At 45.5% G+C, this 27,718-nt stretch overlaps 1 protein-coding gene across 2 annotated transcripts in view; it reads left to right on the plus strand.

The window, feature by feature from the left end:
* The window catches only part of scp2a (sterol carrier protein 2a), a 165,624-nt gene that overhangs the window by 37,989 nt on the left and 99,917 nt on the right, over positions 1 to 27,718 (plus strand). The window contains exons 8-10 of one of the 2 annotated variants that reach the window (XM_070886951.1): positions 1,834 to 1,920; positions 3,794 to 3,944; positions 23,685 to 23,832. In XM_070886951.1, the coding sequence (XP_070743052.1) occupies positions 1,834 to 1,920; positions 3,794 to 3,944; positions 23,685 to 23,832 (386 nt within the window). The remainder of the gene's footprint in view (positions 1 to 1,833; positions 1,921 to 3,793; positions 3,945 to 23,684; positions 23,833 to 27,718) is intronic. The other variant, XM_070886952.1, reaches the window with a different exon arrangement.

Consider the following 27,718-nt stretch of genomic DNA (forward strand, 5'->3'; position numbering starts at 1 on the left):
GAGGGTAGAGAGGCGGAGAAGTTTAGGCAGAGAATTCCAGAGCTTTGGGCCTAAGCAACAGAAGGTACGGCCACCAATGGTTGAGCAATTATAATCAGGGATGCTCGGAGGCAGAATTAGAGAAGCGCGGACATCTCTGGGGATGGTGGGGCTGGAGGAGATTACAGAGATAGGGAGGGGTGAAGCCATGGAGGGATTTGCAAACAAGTATGAGAATTTTGAAATTTAGGCGTTGCTTAACTAGGAACCAATGTAGGTCAGCGAGTACAGGGGTGATGGCTGAACGGGACTTTGTGCGAGTTAAGACATGGGCAGCCAACTTGCGTTGGAATAGTTAAGTCTAGAGGTGAAAAAAGCATGGCTGAGGGTTTCAGCAGCAGTGAGCTGAGGCAAAGATGGAGTCGGGCGATGTTACGGAGGTGAAAATAGGTGGTCTTACTTATGCTGTGGATATTAGGTTGGAAGCTCATTTCGGAGTCATATATGACACCAAGATTGCGAACAGTGTGGTGCATGCAAGGGTAGAAAATTTATCACTAAACCATTTGTAATTTTCTGTTCACATCCATTATCCTCCCCATTTGTGATTTTGCAGGATTACAGTTTTATAGATTTTATGTATATATTTTTCTCTCAGCAGAGTTTAGTAGTCAAAGGATTAAGCAAAGTACGTCAACAGAACCTTTTTATCTCTTTGGTTTTATCGTGTACTTATGTGACCTTGGAACATTTGAATTATTGATGTTCTGTGTGAATGAAGCAGTTATGACATAAATCTATGTATCCATTGATTTTTTTTTTGTGTGTCTTGTGTAATTATTTTTGATATGAAATGCGTGAGTGCACACATGTGCCAGCATGCAGTGGTAATGCCAGAGGTTTTTTTTTTTGCAGTGTGGCTGAGATTCTGGAGCCAGAGTTCTGCACTCTCTTCAGTTTAGCATGTTTCCTAAGCAGAGAATACCTCGTGTCCTAATCCAACATCGCACATTACAACCTCTCCTTTAGTCACTCCTAACGGCCAGAGAAATTTACTAAGAAATCTTTTGGTGGTCATTTTCAAAATTATGTGTGGTTAATTGCAGAAGGATTTAAGATAACACAGAAGAACTTTCTGATGAACAGGAGTTGCTCTAACCTTCAGTTCAATTCTGGGGGTTTAAGAATATAGTGTGAAAGTAGTTCTGCTACTGGCTCTGGTCTTAGTAAAAGTCACCAGAAGAACGTAAAACAACATGGGGGGGAAAAAAAATTTGGCTTATTAAGTTGCTCTTTCCAAAAACCATATATACCTCACCCAAATTTCCACTATACTCCATTATGTTATTGTTCTGAGAGAAAGTTCTACATAAAAGACTTTGATCTGAAAACAAAACTGCAGAATACTTGTCCACCCTCTCACTCAATGATTGCCTTATGGAAAGAAAAGGAGAAGGAACAATGTTGAATATCAGCTGAGTCAATATTCCACAGCTAGGCAGGCTGTGAATGGAGGCCCAGAGGCACCTGGTCACCTGTCCATCACAGACAATAAGTCCCTCTCTCTCTTCTCTTCCACTCCCTCCCTCCCCACTCGCTCCAAAAACATGGGGACCATTGTTTCTTTGTTTATTCGTCTCGGTCCGTTCACCTGAAAAGTTCAGGGATCATGAGGCATGATGACTGGAGGGGCCAAAGTAAGCGGAAACAAATAGCAATAAGATAAACCGAATGTACATTCAAATTTGTGAAAAATATATTCTACAACAGCAGCAGCTTTACTTTTGTCTAAAACTGAAAATGTTTTAGTTCACCCCATCCTGAATTATAATTAATTGTAGTCCATTTGTTTAGATATTCCCAGTTCCAAGAGGAGTTCAGTCTTGACCAGGTGATGAAGTCTCGTCCGATCTTTGAATTCCTGACTCTCCTGCAGTGCTGGTAAGAATGGGCTATTTTTCAGTTTGCTGGCCATGCACATTTAAAACAAAAATCTTGAATACAATTTAACTAGGAAAGTGTTGCTAAAAATATGACTTGTGCCATTTGTCTCCTCGCCTCCCCTTCATCGTAAGAATGCTCCAGGTGCCTCTGGGCCTCTATTCACAACCTGCCTAGCTGTGGAATGTTGACTCAGCTGAGATTCAACATTGTTCCTTCTCCCTTTCTTTCCATAAGGCAAGCGAGCACTGTTAGGAGTTAAAGGTATCACTGCATCCAAAGTGGAAGTGATGGAAAGAAAGAACTGGCATTTATATAGTGCCTTCCACAATCTCCGGACATCCCAAAATGCTTTACATCCATGATAATCTATTTTAGTGCTGTTGTTTGAGGGATAAATATTGGCCAGAACACTGAGAACTCTTCTTTAAAAAATGGCATGGGATTTTTTTCTGTCCACCTGAGGGCAATGGGTTCTCGATTTAACATTTCCAGTCGCGGGCATCATCGCTAGTTCAGCACTTCCTCAGTACGGCACTGAAGTGTAAGCCTTAGTGCTCAAGTCTCTGAATTGGGACTTGAATCCACAATCTTCTGACTCCATAGAATCATAGAAATTTACAGCACGGAAGGAGGCCATTTTGGCCCATCGTGTCTGCGCCGGCTGACCAAGAACTATCCAACCTAATCCCACTTTCCAGCTCTTGGTCCGTAGCCCTGTGCACATTAAGTGCACATCCAATAATCTTTTAAATGTGGTGAGGGTTCCTTCCTCTAGCACCCTTTCAGGCAGTGAGTTCCAGACCCCCAATACTCTCTGGGAAAAGGAAATTTCCCCTCATACCTCCTCTATACCTCCCCCCCCAATTACTTCAAATCTATGCCCCCTGTTTGTTGACCTGTCTGCCTAGGGAAACAGGTCCTTCCTATCCACTCTATCCAGGCCCCTCATAATTTTATACACCTCAATCAGGTCTCCCCCAGTCTTTTTTGTTCCAAAGAAAACAGACCCAGCATCTCCAATCTTTCCTCATAGCCAAAATTCTCCAGTCCAGGCAACATTCTTGTAAATCTCCTCTGCACCCTTTCCAGTGCAATCACATCTTTCCTGTAATGTGGTGACCAGAACTGCACACAGTCCTCCAGCTGCGGCCTAACCAGTGCTTTATACAGTTCAAGCATAACGTCCAAGGCGAGAGTGCTACCACTGATCCCAGGCTAAAGATCTGGGGATGCAGTGAAACAATAGAGACAAACCTCTCCAGTCTCACTCATTTTGGAAGGTGAAAAATAAACAAGCTATTAATCTTTCCTTGATGTTGGAATGTTACTAAGAGTGGCCCTTGAGAGACGCCACTTGTAAAAATTTAATGCACCATACGCTCCTCAAGGGATCATTGGGTAAAAGCATAATGCACTGTAATTATAAGCCATATAAAAGGTTCCAAGTTTGATGCCTTGACTGTGCTGTGTTAAGTGATTTCAGTCAGGGCCATGACAGAGATAGTACAGTTGCCCTCAATGTCAACACCCTGTGATGGATGGAGGGAGGGGGAGGAGAAGTCAGTTGCTGCTGCTTTTATTATCCAGTGACTCCTACTGAGTGAGTGATATCTCCGGTGATGTCCTTCATGCTCTGATACCATTGTCACATGTAAAGAATGACTGCTTGGGTGAGGTACTGGAGGGCTGCCAGCACCTGTTAATTGTTCGCAGCATTCAGGACCGGATGGGAGAAAATTGAGGTGGAACAAAGCTCTTTTATCCCCATTTTTTAATATTTGTTTGCACATATTGTAACTAATCAGATTAGAATAAATGGCAAAGCTATTCATCTTTTTGGCTTATTTTGTAAAATTTATTTTCTAAATAGCCCAACATCCAATGGCGCAGGAGCAGCAGTCCTGGCAAGTGAGAGGTTTGTACGGAGGCATGGCCTGGAGTCTAAAGCTGTCGAAATCATTGCCCAGGAAATGATAACTGATTTGGCTAGCAGCTTTCAAGAAAACAGCTGTATAAAGGCGGTAGGATTTTCAGTTAAACCACATGAATTGTGTATGGTCTTTATAAAATGGCAGAGCACCACATGTTCAACTTGGACAACCTTTAAGGTTTTAAAGGACATTTGTTTTATTGCCTGGAATCAGGCTGGTGATTTGATTTTTGGTTTTAAAGATACAGAGTGTGAATTTTCATGTGCTTGATACTTTTGGATAGGAGATGGGTACTGCGAGCCCAACGCCCACTCAGTGCAATTGGTGCGAGGCCTGAACCATCTTCATGGTCGGGCCACGTTTGAATAATGTCAGCAAGCTACCAGCCTGGATTGGAAAATCTGCCGGCTCCTCCAAGAAGCTGAGCCAGTAGTGGCACCTTTAAAGTGGAAGTGGGTGGGCCGAGGGCACTGTGTGATTGGCAGTGGGTGGGGCGAGGGCACTGAGGGACTGGCAGTGGGTGGGGAGGGTACTGTGTGACTGGCAGTGGGTGGGGCGAGGGCACTGTGGGACTGGCAATGGGTGGGGGAGGGCACTGTGGGACTGGCAGTGGGTGGGGCGAGGGCACTGAAGGACTGGCAGTGGGTGGGGAGAGCACTGAAGGACTGGCGGGGGGGGGGGGGGGGGAGGGCACTGTGGGATTGGCAGTGGGTGGGGAAGGGCACTGAAGGACTGGCAGTGGGGGGATGATTTTTGTGGGGCCAGGAGGTGCATTGTGACACCACACACATCATTTTAAAACTCTTGCATGCTGTTTTTTGGGTGGGCTGCAGTGGTTCCTTTAAGGGCCACTGATAAGGTCATTCTACATCAGGTATGAATAGCAGAGGGGGCCTGGCGTAGTCACTGCCCATTGGTACCTGAAAATTGCTTTGGGATCCTTTTGTACGTCCTAGGACCCTGGTTTTCATAGCGCTGTCTGTGAAACAGGTGCTCTAGCTGCCCATTTCGGATGAAAATAGCGGCTGGTGGATTGGCAGTGGGACGATAGAAGCAGGTCGTGCACTGCCATTTTTCCCTGCACTACCACCTCATTCCTGCCAGGAAGAAAAATTGGCCCCAGCGTTTTAAGAGCTATAACTGAACCCTGGATCCTCCAGCACGTGCATGGCTGCATGATTTTACTCGGTAACACTAACTCCAGCCACTAATTACCCAGCCGGGAAATCATGATATCAACCGCATTGTAGCTCAGCTTGTTGATAACATTGTGTGTGTTGTAAAGCCAGTTTGCAATTGGGTACCATTAAAAATAACGTACAAACCATCAAATTGCCATAAATAAAGTTCCTGTATGCACAGCAGTTCAGTCAGCTATTGGAAGCAAAAGATTGGTTAAGGATAGAATCTTTCATCAGGATGCTACCTAAATCATTAACCTACCTTGCCGATTAGTGCATTTCCAGAATTTTATTACGATCAATTTTTGTGTTTTTATCATGTGCACATATAAACTGGTTGTAATTCTTGTCACATTCATTGTGTGTGACGTTACATCTATAACAGAAGAAATAGGCTCTTGGCGAATTTGAGTTGTTTTTGGAAGGAGTGATGCAGCTCAAATGGAAAATGCATTGCTGATGTGTGGTGTTCCACATGAGGTAAGTATTATTATTGAGAAACCCTGGGGAAGGAGAAGACCAATGTTGTAAAGAGCAGCAGAGAATAAAATTATAGGAAGTAGGGAAGAGTGAAGCAGTTGGCCATAGCTTTGTGACCTGTGGAACAAATAGAAGATGGTATGATGAATTTTGATTTTCGATTCTGGAGTATGCAGGGAGGACAAAGAATCTGTCGGCTGATGTAATAATAACCAGCCTGTGAGTTTAGGTTCAGTTCCTCTTTAGGGCATTAGGTGGGGATGTCCTACCATGAAGCAACATTAACAGTGCTGTCTGGATTGCAGAGCCGCATAGAAAAGCTGAGCTGTATTGAGCGTCACTGCCAAATGTTCAAGTAGTTAAAAGTCCAACATTGTTCTACTTAGCTGCTTCCAGCAAGTCACAGCATCGTATAGTGCTAAGGTGTGTTAGCCTATAGGTTTGATAGTGGTATATTAAAATATGCAGATTAAATGGAGGAGAGTGATGTACCCAGTGTTTGTCATGGTAATGGCTCAACAAGAGATCAAGAATCACACAATATTTCTGAATTAACAATCTCTCATGGGTCATGGTGAGTTAAAGAATACATTGTTTTACAACATAGTACCAGGGCAACTGATTTACAGTGATTTGAATAAGTAAAATTATATTTTTATTATGTAGTGTTCTAGGAGTGCCAGTATTTTGGGGCTAGAATTAGGTGACTATGTTTGTATTTTTGTCAAAGGTGTAAGTTTCTCACTTGAGATTATTACGTTTGTCTAGCTATGTACGATGTAATCTCTTTTAATGAAAATCCAGGACACAAGATAGAGGAAAAATGTCAAAGATTGAAGGTTGTAGCATACTGCGGAGTGGTGGTGGGGGCTGGGGGGTGGCGGGGCTGGAGGAGTCTACTACTTAGTAATGTTTGGTAATAGTCCTGGGCTCTGGGAATATTTGGAGGAGGGAATGGAGAGGGGAATAATGAGAGTGTTGTATCAGGAATCTGGAAGTGGTGGTAGGGGGTTGGTGGAGTGTGGCAGTTGTGCGACGATTATCATGGGTGTGGAGCTCGTGAAAGGGGGGATCTTGAAGTGTGGGATGGAGAATGGGGATAGTCGGCACTGACCGGTGGAGTAAGATCCCAGGGATTGCAAACAGTGGAGGAAGTTCAGAAGCACCGGTTTTCCAAGTCCTGCCTTAAAACTCATCTCTTTGATTAAGCTTTTGGTCACCTCTTTCTATGGCTTTCTTTGACTCGGCATCTGTTTTAAAAAAAAATTACATCTCTGATACCTTGAGACACTTTTCTACCTAAAAAGGGCTAAATCAATACATGTTGCTGTTGTTGTTGCAGGTACTTTGACGAGTTTTCAATAAAACATGACCCCTGTGTATCAAATTTAATATATTGTGGATAATATATTTTATTGTCTCATAAAATGTATGTCATCATTATTAGTACCCATGTACCAACCTTGACAAACTCTGATGAGACGGAACATGAATTCTCTCAAGATCTAGAGCATGGGTTCCTTTACTGCTCGTGTTGGAGCTGACCACCAGTCCTGAAAGTGAGTCATTGGTAGACACGGCAACAGTCGGGGAACACTGCTCCTTAGGATGGTTTTACAAAAACAGTATCTGACCATCACCAAGACTTCCAGGCAAATACAAAATTACATGCACGCACCCAAACATTGGCATCTGATTGGCTGCATACTGGTCCACCAGAGGGATGTCAAAATGGGAACACTTTGTATTCAAACAAATTTCACATAATGTTAATGACATTGGTAAATCCTTCCATTATCCACAAACTTTTGTTTTAATGGAAATGTTTGGTGCAAAGAAACATTATAGTGAAATGAATGCTCAAGAACCCAGTAAAGCTTCTCGAAATTACAAATGGATGGTACTGGACTCCAGAATATAAAAACATCTGCTGTACTTAAGATTTTAGGCCTAATGACAGAGGACAGATTATTATCTGGAGCATATTCATTATATTAATGGCTGGCCTTATCTCTATCTCATTCAGACACAGTTGGTATGCATTATTTATTTGCCAGCAAGATATATTTTTGTTCCTAAATTGTAGGTTCATCTGTAAGTTATCACCACAGTATTATTTTGATGAATTATAATTTATGAATATCTCAATTGCTACAATATATGGTGAAGTAAAGATAAATCAGACAAATAGGGTGGGCTTTATATAAAGGAGGAAATGTAGTTTTATGTTTCTTCATCCACTATGAAAGCATTTGTGGAACTGAATCTTGGGTTCTACTGAACCACCTGTAGTGTTTTAAAGGTGAGAATGAGTCAGTCCAGGAATAAGTACCTGATTTATGATCAAATTTATTCCATGAAGCTCTTTGAAAATAATCTTGCTAAAATTGTCAATATTGGGCAAATCCTACGTGTGAGATTTTCACTTGGGAGTATATGTGAGATCATGACTCAAAAACATAAACATGTCTAACATGTAAACAAACGCTGATATGTCCTTACTATACAGTATAAATGCACAAGGCCCATACTTGAGAGAAGGTCACTCGGTGACCAGTTACCTTTATTACCCAGACCTCAAGTGATGAAGGTGGATGGAGCGTCCCCTTTTATACCTGAAAGTCCAGGTTAGGAGTGTCTCCCACAAGTTCACCCCCTTGTGGTCAATGTTCTCAAGGTGTACAACTTAGGTTAGCTTATACATGAGTTACAATGATAGTTGAATACATGACATCACCTCGCCCCCCCAAAGTCTTATTGGGATCACAGGTTAAATCTCTCTGGTGTTTTACACTCCCTTGTAAAGTGCCTGAGTTGGGGCTCTGGTTATTGGGCGCTGGCCTGAGTGTCTGCTGTTTGCGGTGCCTCAGGCCTGTCCGGACTGCCCACAGTGACTGGGCTCTCCTCCACTTGGTTCTGGCGTTCGGTCATCTGTGGTGGAGTAAGCTCTACGTTGTGTTCTTCCTCTGCTTCTTCTATGGGGTTGCTGAACCTGCTTTTAGTGTGATCCACGTGTTTGTGGCAGATTTGTCCATTGTAAGTTTAACTACCAAAACCCTATTCCCCTCTTTGGCAATCACAGTGCCTGCAAGCCATTTGGGCCCTACAGCATAATTAAGGACAAAAACAGGGTCATTGACATCAATACATCGTGTCCTCGCAATCCTGTCATGGTAGTCACATTGTGACTAACGCCTGTTCTCAACAATTTCTTTCATAGTAGGGTGTATAAGGGATAACCTGGTTTTGAGCGTCCTTTTCATTAGCAGCTCTGCAGGTGGAACCCCTGTGAGCGAGTGTGGTCGGGATCTATTGGCCAACAGGAGGCGTGATAAGCGGCTTTGTAGGGAACTTGGATTCTGAGCATCCCCTGTTTGGTTATCTGCACTGCTCGTTCTGCCTGGCCATTTGAGGCCGGCTTGAACGGTGCCGTTCTGACATGGTTGATTCCATTGCCTGCCATGAAGTCCTGGAATTCAGTGCTTGTGAAGCACGGGCCATTGCCGCTGACCAAGACATCTGGCAGACCATGGGCGGCGAACATTGCCCGTAGACTTTTTACCGTGGCAGAGGATGTGCTTGAATTTAAAATGGCACACTCAATCCATTTGGAGTAGGCGTCTACTACAACCAAAAACATTTTTCCCATGAAAGGACCCGCGTAGTCCACATGGATGCGTGACCATGGCTTGGCGGACCAGGGGCTAAGGGGGGCTTCCCTGGGTGCGTTGCCCAACTGAGCACACGTGTTGCACCTACGAATACAAAGTTCCAGGTCTGCATCTATCCCTGGCCACCAAACGTGTGACCTGGCAATTGCCTTCATCATGACAATGCCCGGGTGCTCATGGTGAAGTTCTCTGATAAACACCTCTCTGCCCCTCTGGGGCATGACTACTTGGTTTCCCCACAGTAGGCAATCGGCCTGAATCGAGAGTTCATCCTTGCGCCTATGAAATGATTTAAATTCCTCAGGGCATGCCCCGTATGTGGCTGCCCAGTCCCCATTCAGGACACATTTCTTAACTATAGACAGTAGCGGGTCTTTATTTGTCCAGACTTTAATCTGACGGGCTGTCACAGGTGAACCTTCGCTTTCGAAAGCTTCAACAGCCGTGACCATCTTAGCATCATGCTCAGTTGCCCCCAAAGTGGTGGCTAGTGGGAGCCTGCTGAGTGCATCGGCGCAGTTTTCAGTGCCCGGTCTGTGCTGAATTGTGTAGTCATAGGCGGCTAACGTGAGTGCCCACCTCTGTATGTGGGCCGATGCATTCGCATTTATGGCCTTGTTGTCGGCCAAAAGGGACGTTAGGGGTTTGTGATCTGTCTCCAGCTCAAATTTCCTGCCAAACAGGTACTGGTGCATTTTTTTTTACTGCATATACACATGCTAGCACTTCCTTTTCTACCATCCCATAGCCCCTTTCTGCCTGGAACAGACTTCTGGAGGCATAACCTACTGGCTGTAACTGACCATTGGCATTCACATGCTGCAACACACACCTGACCCCATAGGACGACGCATCGCACGTTAGAACAAGTTTCTTACATGGGTCATATAACGTTAACAGTTTGTTGGAGCATAACAAATTTCGTGCTCTATCAAAAGCCCTTTCCTGGCTGTCCCCCAGACCCAGTCGCGACCTTGGCGTAGGAGCATGTGTAGCGGCTCTAGCAGCGTGCTCAATTTGGGAAGAAAGTTACCAAAATAGTTCAGGAGCCCCAGGAATGAACGCAGCTCCGTCGTGTTTACAGGGTCTGGGTGCTCTCTGGATCGCTTCCGTTTTGGACGCAGTGGGTCTGATCCCGTCTGCTGCTACCCTCCTCCCCAGGAATTCTACCTCTGGAGCTAAGAAGACGCACTTCGCCTTTTTCAGTCATGACCCTACCCGGTTCAGTCTGCGTAGCATCTCCTCCAAGTTGTGGAGGTGTTCTTCAGTATCGCGACGCGTGATGAGGATGTCGTCCTGAAAAACCACCATGCTTGGAATCAACTTGAGGAGGCTTTCCATATTTCGCTGAAAGATTGCGGCGGCGAACGAATCCCGAACAGACATCTGTTGTACTCAAACAACCTTTTGTGTGTTGTGATGGTGGTCAGCTTCTTCGACTCACTCGCCAGCTCCTGGGTCATGTAAGCTGAGGTCAGGTCCAATTTTGAAAAAAGTTTGCCACCCGATAGCATCGCAAAAAGGTCCTCCGCTCTCGGTAGCGGGTACTGGTCTTGGAGTGACACCTGATTGATGGTAGCCTTGTAATCGCCACATATCCTGACTGACCCATCCGCCTTGAGTACCGGCACGATTGGGCTCGCCCAGTCACTGAATTCGACTGGCGAGATGATGCCTTCCCTCAGCAGGCGGTCCAAATTCGCATTCTATCTTTTCCCGCATCACGTACGGCACCACTCTGGCCTTGTGGTGCACTGGTCTGGCGTCCGGGTTTATGTGAATCACTACCTTGGTCCCCATGAAAGTGCCGATGCTGGGTTGAAATAATGAGTCAAATTTGTCCAGGATCTGTGAGCATGATACTTGCTCCACAGAAGAAATTGCATTGACATCGCCCCATTTCTAGTTCATGACTGCAAGCCAACTCCTCCCCAGTAGTGCGGGACCGTCCCCCGGGACAATCCAGAGTGGCAACCTGTTCTCCGAATCTTTGTCACAACTACCGTGGCGCTGTCTAGCAACGGAATGATCTCCTTTGTATATGTCCGTAGCTGTGCGTCAATCGGCAATAATTTTGGCCTCCTGGCCTTCGACACCCACAACCTTTTGAACTGTTTGATACTCATCAGGGACTGGCTGGCCCCCGTGTCTAGCTCCATTAATACTGGGATGCCATTGAGGAGCACTTCCATCATTATCGATGGCGTCCTGGTATATGAACTGTATATGTGCTCCACATGAACTCGCTGAACTTCAGCTTCCAGCGATTTCCCCCCAGTATTCATTTGGCCTCGTAGGGCTTACATCGGGCCCGTCCTCCTCGTACATCAACCTGGTTGCAGGCTTCCTGCACATACGCGCCAAGTGACCGCTGACGTTGCAGTTTCTGCAGCTATATTGCTGATACTTGCAAGCTCTGGCTGGGTGTTTGCCTCCACACCTCCAGCATGAGCTGGAGGCTCTGTTGTTGGAAACAAAAGGTTCATTACCAGTCGATCGTCTCTGACTGTCTCTGTAACTGTTCTTAAGCGCATCTTTAACAGGTGTTGATGGCCCCATTACTGGCCGCATTGTCCATTGCGATGGCATGAATCGCCGTTCAACTAGCCATTGTCTCTGTTGAATTCCCCCTTTGGGTTCGACTACATGCTGGGGCATGTCCGATTGCTCTTGTCTGCCTAGAGAACTGTGTGCCGCGTTAACAATGTTGACTCCCTGGTCGTTTGCCGCATTTGAGCCAAGATTTTTGTTATCCATCATTCTGGTCTCTTCCTCCCCTGAGATAAATGTCTGGGCTATCAGAGCCGCCGCTTCCAAGGTCAAGTCTTTGGTCTCGATCAGTTTCCTGAAAACCCCAGTGTGCCTGATGCCCTCAATAAAAAAAATCTTGCAGCATCTCCGCTCTGCATGCATCTGGGAACTTACATAGGTTCGCCAGTCGCCGGAGATCTGCCACGAAGTCAGGAACGCTTTGCCCTTCTCGCCGCCAGTGCGTGTAAAACCGGTGTCTCGCCATGTGCATGCTGCTCGTCGGTTTAAGGTGTTCCCCGATCAACTTACTGAGCTCTTCGAACGTCTTGTCTGCCGGCTTCTCTGGCGCTGGAAGGTCCTTCATCAGGGAGTACGTTCTGGATCCACAAACAGTCAGGAGATGAGCCCTGTGTTTGTCGGCCAAATCCTGTCCCAACCGTTCCTTCGTGACAAAACTTTGCTGTAGTCTCTCAATAAAGTCGTCCCAATCATCACCAACAAAATACCTCTCTTTTGTGCTGCTAGTGGCCATGCTCACGTGGTTTAAATCCCAGTTTCTCATCGCCAATGATATGTCCTTACTATACAGTATAAATGCACATGAGGCCCATACTTGAGCAAAGGTCACTCTGTGACCAGTTACCTTTATTACCAAGACCTCAAGTGAAGAAGGTGGGTGGAGCGTCCCCTTTTATACCTGAAAGTCCAGGTTAGGAGTGTCTCCCACAAGTTCACCCCCTTGTGGTCAATGTTCTCAAGGTGTACAACTTAGGTCAGCTTATACATGGGTTACAATGATAGTTGAATACATGACAAAAGCTATGATGAACCTTTTTAAAAAAAAAAAACACTGGTTTGGCCTCAACTGGAGTATTGTGTCCAATTCTGGGCACCACACTTCAGGAAGGATGTGAAGGCCTTGGAGAGGGTATAGAAATGATTTATAATAATGGTTCCAGGGATGAGGAACTTCGGTTACGTGGATAGACTGGAGAAGCTGGGTTCTCCTTAGAGCAGAGAAGGTTGAGAGAAGATTTAATAGAAGTGTTCAAAATCATGAGGGGGTCTAGACAGAATTGATGGAGACAAACTGTTCCTATTGGCAGAAGGGTCGAGAACTAAAGGACAGAGAAGAACCAAAGGTGACATGAGGAAAAGCTTTTTTACATAGTGAGTGGTTAGTATCTGGAATGTACTGCCTGAAAGGGAGGTGGATACAGATTCAATCGTGGCTTTCAAAAGGGAATTGGATAAGTACCTGAAGGAAAAGAATTGCAGGCCTACAGGGAAAGGGCTGGGAGTGAAACTAGCTGAAGTGCTCTTGCAGAGAGCTGGTACAGACTCGACGGGCCGAATAGTCTTCTGTGCTGTAACCATTTTATGATTCTGTGATTCTAAAAGCTGCATCCATAACTGAGAAATGACCAAGTAGCATTTATTCTATATTCCTACTTAGCCACTTTTTCCCCTCTCTTTCTCCTTTTCTCCATCTCATTCTTTATACTTTTTTTTTCTCTTCTCGAAATTCACGGTCCCGGGAAGGACCGTTACTACTTGTTTGCGGTGACCATTCATCAAAGTCGAATGGCTGCTGCTTTGGGCTCAACTGGCCACCCTGACTTAGATTCGGCCCGGGAGGTCTTGTAGTGGTGTAGGCCACCGTTGACTCTCGTGGCGGTGTGGGGTTTGCGGCAGTAGTGATGCGCTAAACGTGCGCACCACTGCCACTCCGCCCCGGACCCATTTTCAGCGTGAGAAAGCCGGCCCTTTAGCTGACGGTGCCCCTGCCAGCTTTTAGGGCCGGTGCAAAGTGGCAGAGATCTGAGCCGTGGGAGCGGAGAGAGACAAGAAGTTAAGATCCAAACCTGAGGATGGGTCGGAAGCTCCCTGGAGTCCACGAAGTAATAGCAACTGAGTCGGCCTCAGAGAAGTCCGGTAAGAGATCATCTGGGAGACATCAGCGAGCTCCGGACAAGGCGAGACCCCAGAGCCAGCTCTGTATTGCTCAGTAACAAGTCGAGGAGCCTCTTCAATGGACCGAAGGAGTTGAGCACAGAATCCGCACTCAAGGGGGAGGGAGAGACGGAAAGAGAGAGGGAGAGACGATGAGAGAGAGGGTGAGAGAAAGGGGAAAGGGAATGAGAGGGAAAGGGAAGGAGAGGGGAAGAGAGGGGGAAGGGAGCAAAAGAGAAAGGAGAAAGAGATAGAAGTTGAGGAAAGGGAATGAGAAACAGAATGAGAAAATTTGATTGGGAGAGAGAGAAATAGAGAAATAGGAATAGAGAAAGAGAAAAGAGGAACAAAAACTAGAGAGAAAAATAGAGATCCTGAGATTGAGAGAGAAAACTGAAATCTCAATCCAGGGGTTCAGACTGAAAATGTCGCCTCAGCTCAGCATTCCGAGTGGTAACAAATGGGAATCTGTTCCACCTCCGCTGCCTCCAGGCTAGATCCAAGGTCGTCCCATCCTCTATAATTGAACTACAATATGCACACTCAGAGGCCAAACTCAAAGCCATCGTCAACACCTTCCCCAAGGCATATGAAAGCATGGGCCTTATGCTAAACATCCATAAGATAAAGGTCCTCCAGAACCTGACCCCGCCACAAAGCACTGCCCCCCGGTTATCAAAATCCTCGGTGAGGCCTTGGACAACATGGACCATTTTACAGCCTGAATAACTCACCAGGGGCGGCACAGTCTGAAAGCCACCAGATGTGACAGCACTTAGACGCTCCGTTGACTCTTGCAGAGCTGCGGCCATCCTCTCCAAAGCAGCACCGATACGCTCGTTCCCTCGCGCCTGTGCTGCAGTGGCAGCTGCCACATCACCCTAAGGGTGAATTTCCCGAGGAAATAATGCCCCAATTAAGACTGCAAACTTTCAGGTTTGAAGGGCTAATAAGACTGGAACACTTTTTTGTGGTCAAAAAGCTGAATTTGGATTTGCAGTGGCCACCGCAAACTTTGCGTCTCTAATCGGGGAAAAAGGACCTTAAAACCACCAGCTTTCTGGCTGCACCGAATTTCGGCCCCCTGTCTCTCGCTCTCAGTGGAGAAGGAGGAAAACCAAGAGTATCTATGGGGACAGTTAAAGCTCTCTATTAAAATCACAGGCCTCAAATCTGTAATAGAACTTTCACTGTCATTATGAATGCTAGGTAGCCTGCCCCATAGTGATCACTTGCTTTCTCCCTCTCTCGAATAACAGAAAGCAAGAGAAATGCTAGGATTCACTGATAGTCCATATATCTGGGAGATTATAATCCTCGGGCAGTAGGGCACTCAATCTTCATCTATGTGATACTGCCATTGAATTTAGGAAAGTTGATAAACCTACTTTAGTTGTAATAAAGAAAGTCTTGCAGTTATTTAGTGCCTTTCACAACCTCAGGATGTCCCAAAGCACTTTAGAGCCAATGAAGTACTTTTAAAGAGTAGTCACTGTTGCAATGTTGGAAATGTAATGCAGCTGTACAGTGAACCACTCAAGTTTTGTTTTCAGAAACTTAGGTGGAGGGCCAAGGTCAAAAGTTCAGGACACCGCCAAAGAATTGGAGCGAAGATGAAATAAATTAAGCAACTACAGTTAAGTCATCATCATCATAGGCAGTCCCTCAAGGTCGAGGATGACTGGCTTTCACAGTAAAAATGAGTACTCAGGTGACTGACGAACTCATTTTAATCGGTGGAAGATGCCTGTGCATGAATTCTTTTAATGTGGGATGGCCATTGCATACCAGCCACCATACCAGCTTGACGGAGCAAGGTCTTGGTCCAGTGGCAAGGGGATCCAAGACGAATGGAGACCAGGCTCCTCCGCATGTGCCAATACATACACACAAACTCAAACATACTCCTATTGTCCTCCTTGCTCCTTCCCACAGGACCTCTCTCTACGTGGAATTCATAGTTTGCAATGTGAGCCTCATGACCTCACAACCTCGCTATTGGCCCGTGCTGCACCTGCCCTTGGTCTTCTTCATGTTGCTCCACCTCTGGGCTCCGACCTCTCCTCTCGTCCGTCCTCTCCTGTCTGCTCCCGACCTGCAGACTTTGCCGCTCCCGACCTCCGCTCCTCGCCCGTCCCGACCTCCGTGTTTTTGCTGCGGTGGCTAACTTTTTTTGATTTGCAGTTCTGGTCACCATATTACTGGAAAGGGTGCAGACGAGATTTACAAGAATGTAGTTGTCATGTTTGGGTTTTAAAAGACTAGCATGTAGGAAGAGCGGAGGTAAGCAATTCCATAGTTTTGAGAATCCGGGACAGAATGAAGTCGAGTAGTTGGTACGGTGAGTCTTGATTCAACATGCTGAAGATGCAGAGGAGGAGGAGTGTTGTGTTCATGAATTTAGGAAAGTCAAGAAAGGAAAGTTCAGAGAAAGTGACCATAACTGTCATGTATGTATGCTTGGGGTTACTAGCCACCAGATGGCGCCACTGTCATTGGGTTGTACGCACGTGTGTGCGGCCCAGGTATAAAAGGGAAGTAATCATGTAATGTAATCACTTTGGGCCCTAATAAAGCAGAGCCAGGTTTGTACCTGAGTTAGTTTACAGTATTCAGTCTATTGAGTTATTTGGTGACAAGATAACTTAAGAACCTTTGCATGCAAACATGAGCACAATTGGAATTCTGGAGAGATTCGTGGAGGGAGAGGACTGGGCAGATTTTGTAGCTCGCCTGGACCAGTACTTTGTGGCCAACAAAATGGAAGAGCCCACTGACGCAGTTAGGCACAGGGCGGTCTTCCTCACGGTTTGCGGTCTGAAAATCTATGGATTTTGATCTATGAAAGAATCTTCTTTCGCCTGCAAGTCCAACGGCCAAGGACTATGAGGAATTGTGTGCTCTGCTACATGACCATCTCAAACCAGAAGGCAGCATTATCATCTCACGATATCGATTCTACACGCACGTTCGTTCTGAGGGCTAGGATGTGTCGGAATTCGTTGCCGACCTAAGACATCTAGCTGGACCATGTAAGTTCAAAAACTCGTTGGGGGACATGCTGCGGGACTTCTTTGTAATCGGAATCAACCACAAGGTAATCCTGCGTAAACTACTGGCGGCGGAGACGCTAGATTTGAGCAAGGCCATCACGATTGCCCAGGCATGCATGACGACAGACAAAAACTTAAAGCAGATATCATTGAAAAATCGTAACTCGGCAAGTACTGTCATTGGGAAGAGCTGCACATGGCAGGGTCTATTCGACTGCATATGTGAAATCTTTGGCTGCCCAAAGTCCACCAACGCGAATGAATCCAATTTCACTGTGTTGGCGTTGCGGGAGCAATCATTGGCCTCATCAGTGTCGGTTTAAACAGTACATTTGTAAAGGCTGTTCGAGACTGGGGCATCTCCAGCGCATGTGTCCGCAACTGAGCAAGCGTGCTGCGACACACCACGTGGAGGATGATGACCAGTATAGCGCGGATCCGAATATGCAATCTGAGATACCAGAGGAGGAAGTATGTTCCTAACAAAGAGCCAACCGATAATGATTAATGTGAAACTTAATGGTGTGCCGGTACCGATGGAATTGGACATGGGTGCGTGACAATCAATAATGAGCCAGAGGATATTCGACAAGCTGTGGGATACTAAGGCTATGAGGCCTAAGCTGAGTCCAGTCAATGCCAAGTTGCGTACGTACACTAAAGAACTCTCAACGGTGATTGGCAGTGCAGTAGTCAAAGTGTCATGATGGTGCGGTTCATGATTTACCATTATGGATTATTCCAGGCAATGGTCCAAAGCTGTTCGTCAGGAATTGGCTAGAAAAAAATCAAATGGAATTGGAACGATATCAAAGCGTTGTCGTCGGAGGATGATACTCCATGTGCTCAAGTGCTGAGCAAGTTCTCCTCGCTGTTTGAACCAGGCATCGGCAATTTCACAGGAGCCAAGGTGCAGATCCACGTGGACTCGGATGCAAGACCCGTCCATCATAAAGCTCGGGCGGTTCCATAAATGATGGAGAAGGTCGAAATCGAACTGGACAGACTCCAGTGTGAAGGGTTCATATCACCGGTCAATGGGCCAGCCCCATTGTTCCTATGTTGAAGAGTGATAGCACTGTCGGGATTTATGGCGACTACAAGGTTACCATCAACCGAGTTTCAAAACAGGATCGATACCCATTACCGAAGGCTGATAACCTGTTTGCAACGCTAGCTGGGGGGGAAGTCATTCAATAAACTGGATCTGACGTCAGCCTACATGACATAGGAGCTGGTCGAGACGTCGATGAAACTTATGTGCATCAACACTCATAAAGGATGGTTTATCTACAACAGATGTCCTTTCGGAATTCGCTTGGCTGCAGCCATATTTCAGAAGAACATGGAGAGTCTACTGAAGTCCGTCCCTAGAACCGTCGTGTTCCAAGATGACATCCTGGTCACAGGTCGTGACATCGCCGAACATCTGAACAACCTGGAAGAGGTTCTACATCATCTGGACAAAGTGGGACTCAGACTGAAACATTCGAAGTGCGTCTTCATGGCACCGGAAGTCGAATTCCTGAGGAAGAAAATTGCTGCTGACGGCATCAGGCTTACGGACTCGAAAACCAAGGCCATCAAAAATGCACCCAAGCCTCAGAATGTGATGGAGCTGCGTTCGTTCCTTGGTCTGCTCAACTACTTTGGTAATTTCCTACCTAGATTGAGCCACGCACATGCTGCTTAAAAAAAGATGACAATTGGATTTGGGGTCCGTCACAAGATAGAGCTTTTGAGAAAGCTACTAATCTGCTTTGCTCTAACAAGCTGCTGGTACATTATGATCCGTGTAAGCGTCTAGTATTGGCTTGTGATGCTTTGTCATATGGAGTTGGTTGCGTGCTCCAACAAGCTAATGAGTCGGGTAAACTGCACCCTGTTGCGTATGCTTGTAAAAGTTTGTTAAAGGCGGAAAGAGCCTACAACATGGTAGAAAAAGAAGCATTAACCTGTGTGTATGGGGTTAAAAAGATGCATCAGTAACTGTTTGGTCTTCGGTTTGAACTGGAATTAGATCACAAATCACTCATTTCATTGTTTTCGGAAAACAAGGGTATCAATACCAATGCATCGTTCCGCATCCAGAGGTGGGTGCTGACATTATTTGCCTATGATTATGTCATTCACCATAGACCTGGCACCAAGAATTGTGCCAATGCATTGAACCGTCTGCCGTTGCCCACACCGGAGGTGGAGACGCCACAACCTGCAGACCTACTGTTAGTTATGGATGCTTTTGAAAGTGAAGGAACCCTTGTCACTGCTCAACAAGTTAAGACCTGGATCAGCCAGGACCCGATATTATCGGTTGTGAAACATTGTGTCCTGAGTGGTGATTGGTCTGCCATACCCAAGCAAATGGGTGATGAGACCAAACCTTACATCCGTCGCAAAGACAAACTATCCATTCAATTAGATTGTTTACTGTGGGGTAATCGTGTTGTTATGCCTAAGAAAGCCAGAGAGAAATTTGTACATGATCTACATAACACTCATCCCAGTATTGTCATGATGAAAGCCATTGCCAGGTCTCATGTATGGTGACCTGGAATTGACTCTGATCTGGAATCATGTGTGCACCAGTGCAATACTTGCATGCAGCTAAGTAAAGCACCAGCGGAATTGCCGCTGAGTCTGTGGTCGTGGCCATCTAAACCATGGTCCAGGATCCACATCGACTTTGCAGGTCCCTTCTTGGGAAAGATGTTTTTAGTTGTGGTGGATGCATTTACCAAGTGGATAGAGTGTATAATCATGTCATCCAGCTCATCCACAGCTACCATTGAGAGCCTTCATGTCATGTTTGCCACTCATGGTCTGCCCGACATTGTTGTAAGCGATAACGGACCTTGCTTCACTAGTCTGGAGTTTCAAGAGTTCATGAAACTCAATGGTATCAAACATGTGAGGTCAGCACCATTCAAACACGCATCTAATGGTCAAACAGAGCGTGCGATCCAAACCATCAAGCAGAGTATGAAACGTGTAACTCAAGGTTCACTGCAGACTCGCTTGTCATGCATATTGCTTAGTTACAGGACAAGATCCCACACGCTAACCGGGGTCCCCCCTGCTGAAATATTGATGGAGAGGTCTCAAGACCAAGCTCTCTCTTGTCCACCCTGACTTGAATGATCATGTTGAATACAGATGTGAAAGTCAGCAGTGGTATCATGATCGCGCTGCTGTGTCACGCAACATTTCTGTTAACGATCCTGTGTATGTACTAAATTATGGTCAAGGTCCCAAGTGAATTGCCAGTACTGTTATGGCCAAGGAGGGTAACAAAATGTTTATCGTCAAGCTCAAGAATGGGCAAACATGCAGGAAACATGTTGATCAGATAAAGCTGCAGCACATGGATGAACTAGAACAGTCTGAGGAAGACGCAATCAGTGACCAACCAACCTACCCTCAGTCATCAGAGGACTCCGCTGTCATCAATGAATCTGGACTTTCAATCACTGACATGATCATTGCCACTCCCAGATCAGCTACCCAGCCCCCAGTCATAACAGACTCAGAACGCTCGCCCAAGGCTGGAGTTGAACTGAGACGATGAACTCGGGAGCGGAAGGCCCCGGATCATCTCAATTTGTAAAAAACTGTAACTAATATCTTAAAGGGGGATATTGTCATGTATGTATGCTTGGGCTTACTAGCCACCAGGTGGCGCCACTGTCGGAAGTCATTGGGCTGTACACACGTGTGTGTGGCCCAGATATAATGTAATCACTTTGGGCCCTAATAGAACACAGCCAGGTTTGTACCTGTGTTAGTTTACAGTATTCAGTCCATCGAGTTATTACATACATAACAAAGCAGTGTTAATAAAATAGAGGGATGGCTGGTCAAAAAAAAGTCCATTATTTTATTGGCAATTAGTATAATGACTGCAAGTTGACCGCATTCTCTGTGTTAGAATACTATAGCGCAGAAGGAGGCCATTTGGGTCATCGAGTTTGCACCAGCTCTTGCGAAGAGCAACCCAGTTAATCCCAATCCCCCACTCTTTCACCAATTTTTTTCTCCTTCAAGTATTTATCCAATTCCCTTCTGAAGGCTACTATTGATTTTGTATCAGGCAATGCATTACAAATTCTAACCAATCGTTGTGTAAAAAAATGTTTTTCTTCATGTCACCTCTGGTTCTTTTGCCAATCGCCAGGGAGATAGAACAGGTGGAGATGACATCAGATGATGAGATTAGTAATGAGTTAACTGCATTTAAAATAAAATGAGGAGATATACTAATTAAACTCCCCCAGTCCGAACGGATTATATCCGCACATTTTAAAAGAATCTAGGGAAGAAATAGCAGAGGCATTACTACGTATATTTAGTAATTCATTAGAAAAAGATGAAGTGTCAGAGGACTTGTGGATAACTAACATAATACCTATATTTAAGAAGGGAGATAGAACATGTCCAGGGAACTATATGCCAGTCAGCTTAACATCAGTGGTAGGAAAAATAATGGAATCTCTACTAAAGGAGAAAATCGAAGAACATTTAGAAATGAAAAATATAATAATAGTCAGCATGGATTTCAAAAGGGAAAGTCTTGCTTGATCAACCTAATTACATTTTTTGAAGAGGTAACAGAGAAAGTAGACAAGGGTAATGCAGTAGATGTAATTTATCTAGATTTTGAAAAGGCCTTTGATAAGGTACCCCATAATAGACTGATGAACAAGGTCAGAGAATGCGGAGTCAGGGGAAAAGTAGCAGAATGGATAGCTAGCTGGCTGCAACGGAAAGCAGAGAGTAGGGGTAAAGACTAGCTATTCACAGTGGCAGAAGGTGGGAAATGATGTTCCACAAGGATCAGTACTGGGACTGCTGCTGTTCACAATTTATATTAACTATTTAGACTTTGGATAAAAAACACAATTTCTAAATTTGCAGTCAACACCAAATTGGGGGGGGGGGGTGGCGGAGGACTGCAACAAATTACAGCAGGACATTAATAAACTTGCAGAATGGGCATGTAATTGGCAAATTAAATTCATAACAGAAATTGATAAAAATAGGGAGATCACATATTACTTGGGAAAATAAGAATCGAAATGGGGTAGAGGAGCAAAGGGATCTCTGAGTACAAATACACAAATCGCTAAAAGTAGCAACAGGTTAACAAGACCATAAAAAAAGCAAACCAAGCACTAGGGTTTATTTCTAGAGGGATAGAATTGAATAGAGCACATTTCGAGCAGCATGTGCAATTCTGGTCACCATATTATAAAAAGGATACTGAGGCACTGGAAAGGGTGCAGAGAAGATTTACAAATGATACCAGAAATGCGAGGGTATACATATCAGGAAAAGATGAACAGGCTGGGTCTCATTTCTCTTGAAAAGAGAAGGCTGAAGGGTGACCTAATAGAGGTCTTTAAAATTATGAAAAGTTTTGATAGAGTGGATACAGAGAGAATGTTTCCACTTGTGGGGAAGAGTATAACTAGAGGCAATCAATATAAGATAGTCACCAACAAATCCAATAGGGAATTCAGAAGAAGCCTCTTAACCCAAAGAGCGGTGAGAATGTGGAACTCGCTAACACAGGGAGTGGTTGGGGCGAATAGTATAGATGCATTTAAAGGGAGGCTAAACAAGCATATGAGGGAGAAGAGAATAGAGGATTATGCTGATAGGGCTAGATGAGGAAAGACTGGAGGAGGCTCGAATGGACTGGTTGGGCCGAATGGCCTGTTTCTGTGCTGTATATCCTATGTAATCTTTATAATCTCAAATTAATCTCCGCTCACTTGTGAACAGACTGAAGAATGGGACCAATGTTCCCTGTAATCTTTTTGGTCCTTTACACGGGCCATTCAGAATACTGGTTTTTACATTGTACAGTCAGCAGTCCAGCTGCGCGGGTTCCCTGGAGCACCACGCAGCCGTGCAGCTTACGGGGAACATTGATTGGAACCATATATTTGTTATATTGATATTTATTCTTTGACCAATTCATTTATTAGAAACCCAGGAGGTTAAATGCATGCCTGACTTAATGAATTCTCGAATTAAGGTTCTTGTTTACTCATACTGGATTTCAAGCACTTGTCTGACCAGGATTGTGTGGCTATGTTACAGTTTAATGAGTGTGTGATCTAATTGGTCATTGGAAAACTTATAAAATCTGTGCAAGTAAATTGACTGAATTAGGCTCTCCAGTGGGCTCAGTTGATAACTGTACCATTTACTGTAGAACTGAGCCATACCAACTCTTGGCACTCAAAAAGGAGTTAGATGAAGTCCTTACTACTAGGGGGATCAAGGGGTATGGCGAGAAAGCAGGAATGGGGTACTGAAGTTGCATGTTCAGCCATGAACTCATTGAATGGTGGTGCAGGCTAGAAGGGCCGAATGGCCTACTCCTGCACCTATTTTCTATGTTTCTATGTTTCTGTATTGAGCTATCTAATCATAGAAAGGATGATGTCAGGAGTAACATCGTTGGCCTCAGCACCCATGGACTAGACAGGAGAAATCAGCAGAGTTCCTATTGGAAGGTCGATATGCATATACCTTGGGCAAGGACATGGAGATGCCCCTACAGTTAAATAGCCGCCTTATGCTCCTTGTCTTGGATTACACCTGAGGAATTACCAGTAGGCTAAAGTTGTTATGTGGCTACTGACATGTGTATCATCACCTCAGCGCAGGGAAATACATTCAGAAGAGGAAGGGAGAAAATTAAAGAGACCTATGCTTATTTTCACTTTGCAGGTTGGATTTGACATGACTAAGGAGGCAGCAAGAAAATGTTTTCAGAAAGCTGGTCTCAAGCCTACTGATGTGGATGTCATTGAGCTTCATGACTGCTTCTCAGCTAATGAGCTCATTACTTACGAAGCTCTTGGGCTTTGTTCTGAAGGTAAGTATTGTTTTAGCTTAATTATCAAATGCCTTGTTTGTATTGTAACTTGATTTGTGTTGGTTCCATTAATGAATTATTCCTCCCTCAAGCCAATGTGTCTGTTAAAAAGAAAAAGTTGTTTTAAACAGAGTAAATTATGTGATTGGAGATTTATTAAGAAATATAATGCTTCCTGTTATTGGTATGTTCTTTAGCCTTGTAAGTTATAGGTACTAGTGTTACTTGGCCTATTTATTACTTTTGTTTATTTTATACCTTTCTCTTGGATTATTTCCTCCTGTTTTAGTTGCTATCCCTGTTACAGCAGCAGGGCTTTGAACATTTATAGCTTTTGGAGCCTGTGTTGCTCAATTTGGAGGGACCAGTTGCCTAATAGTTAACTACAAGCCTCATTGTTGTACATTTTCTTTTGGTAGAATAGTCACTTAGAACTGGCAAAAATGTAATGAAAAAAGCCATTTCTCCAACAAAACATGCTCCTTACTGGCAGTGCGGACAACATGCCCTGTCGTGGACTCTGCACAAATTATGTAATCTCTTTAGGGAAGACTCTAACTTTTCCCCTGACCCTTAAAGTAATTGGGCTGGATTTTTGGTTAATTTGTGCCCCATTTTGCGCCTCGGCGGGGCGTAAAAAGGTGTTTCTGGGCGTCAATTGGGGCGCCCAAGATTTAGTGCCCGGCCGGAAGTTTCGCCAATGGTTTTGTGGCGTCGTAAAAACTTAGCGCTCCGCCCGCCGTTTTGACCATCAGGATGGCGTCAATCGTTGTGCAACACTGTACTAGCGCCAGGGCGGAACTTTTGTGTATTTCGCCTGATTAAGCATCTGCCACAGGACCCGACCAGAAAAACCAGATGGCCCCAGCGTACAATAGGGACAGTGGAGAATGTAATGTCGCAGTTGTGACTGACTGCCACGGTTGTGAGCAGAACGTTGTGTCAGTGCACACTTGGAATCGTTTGTTTTTAAGGTCAGTAAGAGAGTACAATGGCGATCATGCTAGGTTGAGAGCCACTCTTGCTGGCTGCTATTGCCAGATGGCTTCAAGCTGGAAGAAGGCTTATTGTCCATCATTTGCAATGGAATCTAAGAGATTGCAGACGTTTGGACAAGAGGTTTTACCCACCACGCATTTACAGGGAACATCAGTCCTACCTACACATTTCTGATGTGCAGTGCATTTGAAGGCTGCGCTTCAGAAAAGAAGTGGTCACAGAGATATGCCAGCTCCTACAGGCAGACCTACAGCCTACCAGTGGCAACAGGACTGCGCTGCCCGTCAAGGTGAAGGTGACTATGGCACTGGCCTTCTATGCCCCCAGCTTCCTTCTAGGCAGCAGCAGGGGACATACCCTCCATCTCTCAGCCGCTACACATTGCTCCATTCGCCAGGTCACAAGGGCGCTCTACGCACGCAGGATGGAGCTCATAAACTTCCCAATGAGCAGGGAGAGCCAGAATGAGAGGGCTACAGGTTTTGGATGATTTGCAGGCCAGCCCAAGGTTCAGGGTGCCATTGACTGTATGCATGTCGCCCTGCGAGCACCAACACAGAATGCAGAGGTCTTCCAAAACAGAAAGGAATACCACTCACTAAATGTTCAGCTCGTCTGCGACCACACTCAGTGCACTCTGACAGTCAATGCCAACTATCCAGGGAGCACACATGATGCTTTCATCTTGCGTGAGAGCAGTGTCTCACCCATGTTCCAGCAACAAGCACAAGGTCAGAGCTGGCTGATCGGGGTCAAAGATTATGGCCTCACCACCTGGCTCATGACCCCCTCCCCCCCCCCTCCAAAATACTGAGACACAAGCTGAGTGTCACTACAATGAGAGCCTTGCAGCCACCCGCAACATAATTGAACAGACAATTGGTGTGCTGAAGCAGCGCTTCCGATGCCTGGACCACTCTGGAGGCTGCCTGCAATACACCCCTCAGCAGGTCTCTCAGTTCACTATGATCTGCTGCATGCTACACAACTTTGCCATCATGAGGGGACAGGCATTGCCAGTGGGGATTGCAGGACCACCTCAGGAAGAGGAGGAGGAAGACGAGAAAGAAGAGCCTGTCGAGGAACTCATGCCACCACCAGCACAACCACAGGGGAGGCAGGGTGGAGATGTGGCTGCTGCAAAAGGCATGCATCAGCAGCTCATCATTGAACACTTTGCTTGAAGGTTGAACGGCAGGTTTGAGCATTGCCTCGCCACTCTAATCTGTAGGGTGTTCGTTTTCCACTGTACTTTGATTCATAGACCTCGGGAATTACAGGAAGGTCTCCACATAACGTAAAGTTTAGGCTTAAACCCAACTGTTAGTTTATTACACAAAACCAACTAAACATTACAGAACAAGACTTCTTAGAGATTGATCGAAGATATACAATCACCCATCAGCCAGTTGCTGCTGTTGTCGATTGTAGGCTCATGGAGCTAGGGAAGATGTTGGGTCCCCGCTGCTTGCTTCGTGGTCGTTGTTCCTTTGACCTGCTGTTCTGAGGTGTTTCTTTGACCTGTTCTGCGCTGTTGTTCTGACCTGTTCCCTGAACTGTTGTTCCTCTTACATATATATCCATTTGATTATACAAATCTCCTACTGGGCTGCTTTCAGTTAATGCGTCTGGATGAGTCTCGATGGCTGTGGTGATGGGTGTGGATCTGTTTGGATGGCCACCATTCGCACCATGTTCTGTGCACGAAATCGACAGGGCAAAAGTTAACTCCTTATCTTTTGTGCCCCGTTATCCAAAAATGCACGCCGTGTGGGATACTTTGTTGTCCTGGGTTTTCGCAGACTTGTAGTCTCCATAGGGAACTGGTTTTCCCCTCCGGCCAATTAATCCATGGGCTTCTCTGCTCGGTTGTGTCAAAATCGATATTAATGGGGTCTCACTCCTGACTGCAAAAATTGCATTAATCAGTTATGAGTCACCACCTGCCCCATCTTTGGTGGGGGGGGGAGGGGGGGGTCCAGACCACAATCTGCTGTATTCAAAAGAATCTGGAGAAAGATTGCAGAAGAGGTCTCTGCCTCGGACACAATGGCCAGGACTGGCCCAGTGTCAAAAGAAGTTTAACAATCTCACCAGACTTGTAAGAGTACCATTTTCATTCATGCACTCCTCCATTACTTCAAGGATAAATCTGAGACACGATGTGATTGTTCTCATGCTTTTTGTGCCTCTCAACAATGCTTGGCACAAAGGAAGGCTTAGTTCGGCACCCTATGTGCGATGAATGATCTATTCACATTATTGAGATGGCTCATCGCAATGCACTGAAACTGCTCCTATCGCTTTCTGAAAGATCTCTCACACACCTCAATTTACACTTTGATGACCTCCTGATGAACCACATGCAACATCCATTAAACAGAAGCCCTTAGTTCATTCAGACAGTATGGCATAAAGTGCTTTGGTGGTCATCTGTGTCACAAGAGCAGATGGACCCTCTTGTAACCATTCCCATTTTCCTCTTTGCAGTCAAAGAAGTCACACAATTGGAGGGAGTAGCTGTGATCAGGTGGGGGTCCGCCTCAGATTCTGCCACTGACGGATGTGGAGAAGAGAGTGGCAGGCCTCATCGGCGCCACAGGACGGACAGTTGCCAGGGGTGGTACTGAGCCCCCTTTGGTAGTGAGGGTAAATAAATGGATCGCGTCACTCAAGACACTGCATTGAGACATCTAATGGAGTCCTTCAAATAAGCCTGAACCATGCAACCTTCCTCAAGTCACCCTGCCCCCTCCCCTGCTGCTAACCACTCGTCTGTTGCTTTCTACTTCCAGATGACCAGCCACAGGTGCCGCATCCCTCGAGGGAACCCTCCCTGTCAGGCCATCGTCTGGAGGAGGAGGAGATGGATGAGCCAGCTCTGGCG

The sequence above is a fragment of the Pristiophorus japonicus genome, chromosome 8, assembly GCF_044704955.1.
Source record: "Pristiophorus japonicus isolate sPriJap1 chromosome 8, sPriJap1.hap1, whole genome shotgun sequence".
NCBI lineage: Eukaryota > Metazoa > Chordata > Chondrichthyes > Pristiophoridae > Pristiophorus > Pristiophorus japonicus.